This window comes from Cavia porcellus, unplaced genomic scaffold (genome assembly GCF_034190915.1).
Source record: "Cavia porcellus strain 051 isolate PalLab524CR breed Dunkin Hartley unplaced genomic scaffold, mCavPor4.1 scaffold_5, whole genome shotgun sequence".
In the NCBI taxonomy this organism is placed as follows: domain Eukaryota; kingdom Metazoa; phylum Chordata; class Mammalia; order Rodentia; family Caviidae; genus Cavia; species Cavia porcellus.
In genome coordinates this window covers 84,080,448-84,088,937 of record NW_026947488.1, presented here as the reverse complement: position 1 = coordinate 84,088,937, position 8,490 = coordinate 84,080,448, and the positions used below count along the sequence as shown (strand labels likewise).

The 8,490-nt window shown below is 44.3% G+C and overlaps 1 protein-coding gene across 1 annotated transcript; it reads left to right on the top strand.

Annotated features, from left to right (window-relative positions):
• The first annotated feature begins 1,018 nt into the window (after positions 1–1,018).
• LOC100731048 (P2Y purinoceptor 4-like) lies at positions 1,019–2,065 on the top strand. Its single transcript, XM_023560217.1, has one exon. The coding sequence runs from the start codon at positions 1,019–1,021 to the stop codon at positions 2,063–2,065; it is 1,047 nt and encodes a 348-aa protein (XP_023415985.1).
• The last annotated feature ends 6,425 nt before the right edge of the window (positions 2,066–8,490 follow it).

Here is an 8,490-nt window from a genome sequence, read left to right as displayed (position 1 = left end):
CAATTTATCCTCAAATGATCTACCTTAAACTACTTCATACCCTTTTCATGTTTGTTCATCTGCTTAAGACAGCATCCTGAATCCCTGGGCTCAAATAATCCTCCTGCCTCTGCTTCCCTAGTTGCTAAAAATAACAAGCATGTGCCACCGCACCTGACTTGCTTTAACTTGTATGCTTTAACTTGTATCTAAGTATGATGTCTCTGATGCTAAGTCTTAGAATTAAACTTCTTTCACTCCCCGTAGGCTCCATGCTATTGGCTGACCAGCACACTGACTTTCACTTCCACGCACAGTTGCCCTCATGATCTGGGGCCACTCGTGGGACCTGCTTTGTCAGCAGGGATGGGAATGAGGAAGTTACCCTCCAACTGTTTTCTTACAAATTTGGGAGACTGAGATGGTTAATAAGCAAATCAGCCTCACTATTCAAATATCCAGTGACTAAATCCTGAAAATAAAACAAATCAAAATCCCTCAGCAGAGCCTGTAGGCAAACCTATGCTTTCCCTAATCCTCCCTAAAAGCCAAGGATCACTTTCTATTCCACAGTGGCCTGTGTGGAAGACTGTGGACACTACTGCTCCTGGGCTACACCAGCTTCTCCCCTTGCAGAGTTCCTGGTTCTATGCAAAGCTTTCCAGCAAGAGGTGGAGTCATCTGGCAGCTCTGTGTGCTCTGTTTAAATAATACCAGGGTCTTCCAGCCACAGACACCCTCTTACTTGAGCTTCTTATCATAATCTGATCTAAAGAAAACAGCACAGAAGTCAAGGACAGATCACTCCTGGTAAGTCTACAAGGACTAATTTGTGCGATTTCCCTTCTTCTCCCTTGGAACTGGTTGTGCTCAAGCAAAGATTCTGACTACACTTTGGGATACAGACTTGAATGCTAAGTCAAGCAATGACTAAGGACCAACACAGTCATGATGCTATGCTGTCTATTTTGTTTCTTCTCAGAAAGCAGACGTGGAGCCACAGTAGACCTCTCGGCTCCTGGAGAGGGCCTCTTCAGCGATGGAGAGGCTGGACACAAATTCCTCAAAGGTTCAAGATCACTGCCAGCTCTCAGAGAAGTATAAGCAAATCTACCTCTCCCTGACCTACAGTCTCATCTTCATCCTTGGGCTACCCCTGAATGGCATTGTCTTATGGCTCTCCTTGCACCAAACCAAGCCATGGAGCTGCACCACCATCTATCTGGTGAACCTGATGGTGGCCGACTTGCTTTATTTACTAACCTTACCTTTCTTCGTCGTCACCTACATCCTGGAAGACATCTGGCCCTTCGGGGAGCTGTTGTGCAGAGTGATGCGCTTCCTATTCTACACCAACCACTACGGCACTATCCTGCTGCTGACCTGCATCTCTGTGCACCGTTTCCTAGGTGTGTGCCACCCACTGCGTTCCCTACCCTATCGGACCCTCAAGTATGCCCGGCTGGGGGCCGCCACCGCCTGGACCCTCGTAGTCCTCCAACTGCTACCCACACTGGCCTTCTCCCACACAGACTACATCAATGGCAAGATGATCTGCTATGACATGACCAGCCCAGAGATGTTTGACCAGTACTATGCATATAGCATGGTTCTGATGTTGTCTGGCTTTGTCTTTCCTTCCTTGGTCATTTTGGTATGCTACTTCCAGATGATCAAGAGCCTTACCAAGCCACAGGAGAACCTCACAAGGACGGGCAACATGGCCCAGGCCAAGTCCATCCAGACCAAGTCCATCCGGACCATCCTGCTGGTGTGTGGCCTCTTCATCCTCTGTTTTGCGCCCTTCCACATCACCCGCTCCTTCTACCTCACCACCCGAATCCTGAACTCACAAGACTGCCAGCTCTTGATGGCAGCCAGCGTGGCCCACAAGGTCTGGAGGCCTCTGGTGAGCATGAATAGCTGCCTTAACCCTGTCCTCTTCTTTCTGTCAGGAGGTAACAATAGAGTTAGGCTTCTCCAGAAACTGAGGCAGAAAAAGATGGATGACCAAGCTGGGGCCACTGGTGGGGTACCCAGGTTCTGGGCAATCTGGGTACTGCCAAGGCAAAGTGTGGAAAAATGAGTTCCATGGCTGACCAGGACTTGTTTGAAAATAGACGAGGGTGGAGAAGTTGGAGAGGACTTCAGACCACTGCAAAGGGTCCTGCTTCAAAGGATTTTACACTGAGGTTAAAAAAATGCCAAAATAAGAACATGGAGGGAGCCACCAACACTAAGGAGTACTGCTCTTTTTCACTTATTACTCACAAAGGGCCAGGGATATAGCTTGGTGGCACAGTGCCTGCTAGGCAAGCACAAGGTCTTGAGTTCTATTCCCAGTACCAAATCATACATATTATACATATCTTACAAATCATACATATCTTACCACTCGGGTTTTAGCTCAAATGTCACCTTATCAGAAAGCACTCCTGCCCACCCTAGCTAATGGTGACCTCTTCCACCTTAACCCAATCACTTTACTTCCTGCCCTGTTGTCTTTCTAAGTGCACCGCTCCCAAGACTTGTTAATTCACTTACTTTCGAACTCACCCTTCTCACTAGAAGACAGGCTCCAACAGCAAGAACAAGAACCACATCTTACTGCTGAACTCAAACACAGCACAGCCCTGCAGAGCAGATGCCCACCAGGCAGAGGCTGAATAAATGAGTAAATGGATAAAAAATGAAGCCCGTATGATCGAAAAACATCTCCCAGGGAGAAACACATTTAACCCTCATTCTGGTCCCTGTAGATTGAGGACACTGCCAACCCCACTTACAGAGGACACTGAAGCACAGGCTGTTAGGAACTCCCCCAGGCTTCCTGGCGGAGGATGCCTGGGAAAGAAGGTAGAACAGAGGCTTCAAACCAGGACGTGGCCTCTGAGGCACTTGTTCCCAAGCTGAGAGCTCAGGCCCCAATCTGGAACCTGTCCAACTTTTCCTCAAAAACAAAGATTTTGTGGTAGGTCAGCTGGGTCACTTACACTCATATCTGCAGACCACTGAGTATATCTCCTGGGCAGTTCTTAACCAGTGCTCCAGTTAGGAAAAGCTCTGCCTTTACACTTAAACATGGTCTCTCAGTTTAACACATATACACACACCAAAAAAGAAGGCTTACCGCTTTTTTATTTCTTGTATGAAAAACCTTACAAATCATTCAAGAGCCAAGGCAACTGAGACTGACAACCTTTAAAAAAAAAAGCCTCCCCTATTTAAATACAGATCTCTAAGATCCATAACTAAATGTGTCATCTAACAATTCATTATAACCTCTGAAGAGACAAATAAATCGTTTTCATAAGAACCAAAGTGCAACGCCTCATACTAGCCCACTCTAATTATACAGGAAATGTATAAGTAAACCATGTATATGTCTAAATTATCAAATTTTATTCTTAAAGTACAGTTTATTACTTTCAAGGTCAGACAATAATTAGAACTAGACTAAGCATTGCTTAGCTAAAATCCTCAGGATAATTGGCTTAATGAGTAGACAAGTATGTTTTCTAATTAGCAGGTGAGCTGTTTCCATATAAATGTTTCTAAAAGAAATTTAAGATACAAAAATTGTTTGCAGCAAAGGAAAAAATCATGTCAGTTGTTAGTTTGCAAAATGAACAATTCAGGCAGCAGGGAGCATGAGAGAAGTTTGGATAGGGTGAGACACTTACCCTGGGAGGCACATTTAGAGAATACGCTAAAGGCTGTGAAAATACCAATCAGAACTTCCCAAGCGGTGGAGAAAAAGGAAAGAGAGATCACCACAGCTGCTTCCTGAAAGGGAGGAATTGGACACAGTGAAGAAACGGTAGTCTGAAGCATGATTGCAGAGCCCCCCAAAAAATCAGCAAAACCACCACTCTTAATTGGCGGAGCTACCAGTGGCATCTGAGCAAAGCAACAAAATGAAACTTCTATTTGGGGAAAAAGCAAAGAAGAGAGGGAGAGAGGGAGGGAAGGGTTTGCACTGCGGAGAGTCACTACTTCACGGTGGAAAGGGATGGAGGCAGCTTCAACTCAGGCTCTGGGTTTGAAGTTACTTGTGTAGACAAATATATCCAAAGCTGCATCACTAACTGGCTTCTCTCAGGCATAAGTGAAGAAAAAGAATGTAAGAACTGGGACACAAAAGAACCAAGAAGTACTGACAGTACAGAGACAGGTAGGGGCCGGTTAACAGAAAGTGGAAATATCAAGTACATGAACAGCAGGGGGAGAGAGAGAGAGAGAGAGAGAGAGAGAGAGAGAGAGAGAGAGAGAGAGAGAGAGAGAGACAGAGACAGAGACAGAGAGAGAGAGAGAGAGAGAGAGAGAGAGAGAGAGAGAGAAAGGGTAGGGCATGAAACAGGATTCAGAGCATAAACAGTTGTCTCCATGGGGTTTCTCCTCTAACCTACCATCCACATCTCTCTTAGAGCACATTCCCCCTTATACCAATTATGAGAGGCCTTAAACTCTCTTAACTCCCCTCCTACAAGATCTAGCAACGGTTTGAATATATGGGTACTTATTAAATCTTTGTGGAATAAATGAAAACAAAGCAAATTATTTTCTTGTGTATGCTTTTATGAAATTACTGCTAAATCCAATTTATGAATGTGCGCCTATAAAGCTAAGCCGCAAGTTGCTTAGGATTCATTTGTTCGAACACCACCAATTCAAACCAACTCCAGAACACATGCTACTTGTATTCTTTTTTGTTTTCATTTTTACTTTTTAGTTTAAGGACAATAAAAGGGGAAATTTTCACAAAATCATTTGCAATTAAGCATAACCCAGTTATAAAGCTGTGTATTCTTTATCTTTTATTTTCGTATAAACAAGCTCAATATCTTTATAATTTAGATTTCTCAACTCCTTTTGTTGAGCTTGGATTTTATCTTTGTTTAATGTATCAAACTACTTCAAAGGTAAGAGCTTCAAGGGCTGGGAACACAGCGCAGCAGCAATGTGCCTGCCTGGCAAACACAAGATCATGAGTTCAATTCCTAGTACCAAAAACAAACAAACAAACGATAATATCTTCAAGAACCTCATGATATGAAAAAGAACTTACGTTCTGGAAGCAAGTTATAGCTGGGCACTTTTACAGTGGTTAAATCATAAATGACTGAGTGATTTGTACTCAATCTAGAGCAGTGCAGATTATTAAAGAGAGAAGGCAAGCAGATAAGAATGGAGTTTCATGGGAGGGGCAGGGAGGGAGTCTCCACAAGGCAGGCTGTGGCAGCTCTCTACAGACACAGGGCAGGTTCTGCCTGAGACAGGCTCTGATGGGGATGGGGCTCTGGTGGCTGGTGTGAGATGATTTATTTTGTGAGAGTGCAGGGGATTGGGTAAACCCTTACATGCCTGAGCTTTGGCAGACTTTTGGGAGGGAGACGCCATAGGGGCTTCTGGGAAGGAGGAGGTGCGCCTTATCAGGGCACAATTTTGAACCATTGCCATGATGACTGTGCTGTCTCTCAGATGGGAAGACCTAACATTAAACACAAAGCAAAAATTGACACTTCAAGAAAATTAAAGAATCAGTGTATAGAGGACTCTTCAGGACTTCAACCAGCAATATGAAAAACTTGCTAGAATTCTAGTGAGTTAATTCCACTTCCAGTGCAACCCGAGGTGAGAATAAAGACACTAAGGCATATCTATAGTTGTCAGGGGCCAAGGGGGTCTTAAATCCAGGAATCGTGATGATTCACTGGAACAAAGGCCTCAACCCAGGTCAACCTCAGGTTTTATGCATTCTCAGGAGGGGAGTGGCTCCCCATGAATGACTGAGAGACTGGCAGAAGAACTAGGTGGGTGGCCGGAAATCACCTCTGCAATATGCAGAAAGATATGCAAAAGGAATAATCTGTGTAACACAATTTGAGGTATCTAATGTTTTGGTGCTGATACTTCAGCTCTGATGTGTAATCATTTACACCTTGGGAAGTCATAGCCTCTTATGAGGCTCAATCCCACAGGGAACTTGACTCTCCTGCCTCCCTGGCTCAGGCTTGTCTTTGGGGAGCTATGCGGGGACAGGGTAAACTGGCCTGTCACCCTGCTCCAAAGACTACACAAAGGCACCTGGACTAGACTGATTTGTGTTGCTCACAGCCAATGGGAGGAACAAGAAGTCCCAGACAGTTCTGTACATATCAGTACATGAAAAAGAGCCAGATTTAGCCAAAATGGAGATAACTGCTCTTTCAAGGAGTGTCCAGGTGGTCTGAGAATGTTCCACTCTGCAGGTGGAAAAACACATTCACAAAGAGACCTTTATAAAGCATTAACCTAACGAACAAAGCAGCAGCCACTGAAAACTCCTTGTGCACTCTCCTTTTACAGCCTAGTTTTCTGCAATGCTAGGCTACAATTTTTATTGCAATTTCTACCTTGAATTCATACTCTGAACTATTACAACCCAACTGCTGCTTACCTGCCATCCTATTCTGCTGGAATCATTCTCAACTACACAATGAGGACTTGCCAGTTATATCAGCTCCTCTCCAGCTTCGTTTTTCCATGTTATGTGTCACTGTCACCCACTCCCTTCTGCTCTTCCTTGTTTCACAGATGGTCCCTCTCCCTGCTCCACATGAGCTGGTGGGTCACAGGCCTGGGTGCTCTTCCCACCACAGTCACTGGCTCCCTGATGACTCCAGTGATGCTCTGGAGCCACTCTCCAGGGCAATCTTTTCGTATGCTGAATCCACCTTCTTCTCATTCATAGGTGATAACCCATACAAGTCTCCTGTACACTGTAATCTCCAGAAAGCCAAAACTGCATCCATTTTCCTCCAAACCCAGGCACTTTGCCCACTGCCTTATTGGTCAAATGGCACCACCACCCATCCAACCCAGAATCTGGGCGTTATCCTTTATTCTGGGAGCTGAGGTCTCCCCACCTCACACCCAGGAAAGGGTCACATTTTGTTAACACAGGTATCACTAGAGCCTGCCCCTCCTAACACAGGTATCACTGCCACTGGCTTAGTTCAACTTCCAATATTGTTGCTCTAATCTATTACCCATTCTCTCTATCTCCAGATTTGTTCTGACTCTAGTTTACTCTCTTCCTAGTTTCTAGTCATCTTTCTAAGATGTAAATCCTGTTTTGACTATCCTAGCACAAAAATCTTCCAAGAGCTCAAACACTAGGATGACAATCTTTCATAGAATGAAACGCCTCTGGTGATCTGCCTTGTACAAAACTTTCAGCCTAAAGTCACGTATCCCCTTCAACCAATTTTCATTAAACTGCAGGCTCTCTCAGCGTCAGCTCCAAGACCCTTCTCATTGCCTAGAAAGAGTTGTTCTATTCATCCTTTACAGTGCTCAGCTCTGGAAATCATGGAAGCTCCTAGTGTTACAGGCAGCTGAGTTAGAAATATTATAGCCAGTCAGGCAGGGCTAGGCCCTCGAGGGAGCCAATGCAGAAGATACCTTGCAACTGTGGAGCAGACACCTCCCTTGCAGACCAGACCTCAAGACAGATAAAAAAAAAACGCACCCACATATTTCCTAAGGATGAGCATCAGGAACTGATATTCTACATAGCTCTCTATCACCCTGAGGAAGCCAGCAGTCACCATCCCAACTTCCTACAGGAAAATGTGACTCCTCCCCACTTCTTCCTGATTCAATCAGTTTTACCTGAGCAAATAATCTTATTGGTTCTGTCCCACCTCACATCCACCTTGCAAGTTCCCACTTTTTTCCCCACCTTGGACTCACCTCAGCTTAAGGTTTTGCTCTATAAAATTTCTAAAAAAGACCAGGTCCTCAGCAACTCACTCAGGACCCCTCCTCTCTCTCTCAGACAGAAACTTTCTTCCTCTCAATAAATACGTTCTGCTCCTAACCTCTATCATTCCTAAAATTTATTCTTCAATTTTAGAGAACACAAACTCATACTAGACATCTAGTAGGTTGGGAGCGTCTTTCCCCTATGTCACCAGGCTCTCTAATGCTTATGTCCCTAGCTATTGCTTATGGCATCAGCCCTCCCCACACTGGACCAAAGTCTGCATCCTAATCAACCTGTGCGAGTCCCCTATACTCACGAATGCAGTTCTAAGCAAGAAGACCACATTTTCCACATCTCTGAAGCAGCAGCTCTAATGAAGGGCCTTGGGTTCAGTGATGTCACATGTGAGTGATAACATAGAAGTCCACATACATTTTACATCAGTGAGCAGTATTACCAATTACAAACAGTGTGCTGGGTTTCCCCCAATATTGTCAGAATCCCAAGATATTATCAAAGATAAGGCATTCCAACTTACTGCAAAATTAAATACAGTACTGAAGTCTATGAAATACTACAAATTTAAAAAGCATGGTTACAAAAGCTTTATGCACTTAAGTCATTACACCAGCAAGGTAATTTTTTAAAAAATCTAAGTGGCGGAAAATAACTGAAACTTTCTAAGTATGCAAATATTTCCACATGAAGAGAACATACACATGTTATCTTTAAAAGCAATCATACTGCAGCATTTTCCTTTG

Coding starts and splice junctions, on each gene's coding strand:
- LOC100731048 (XM_023560217.1), top strand. CDS start 1,019: ATGGAGAGGCTGGACACAAATTCCTCAAAGGTTCAAGATCACTGCCAG.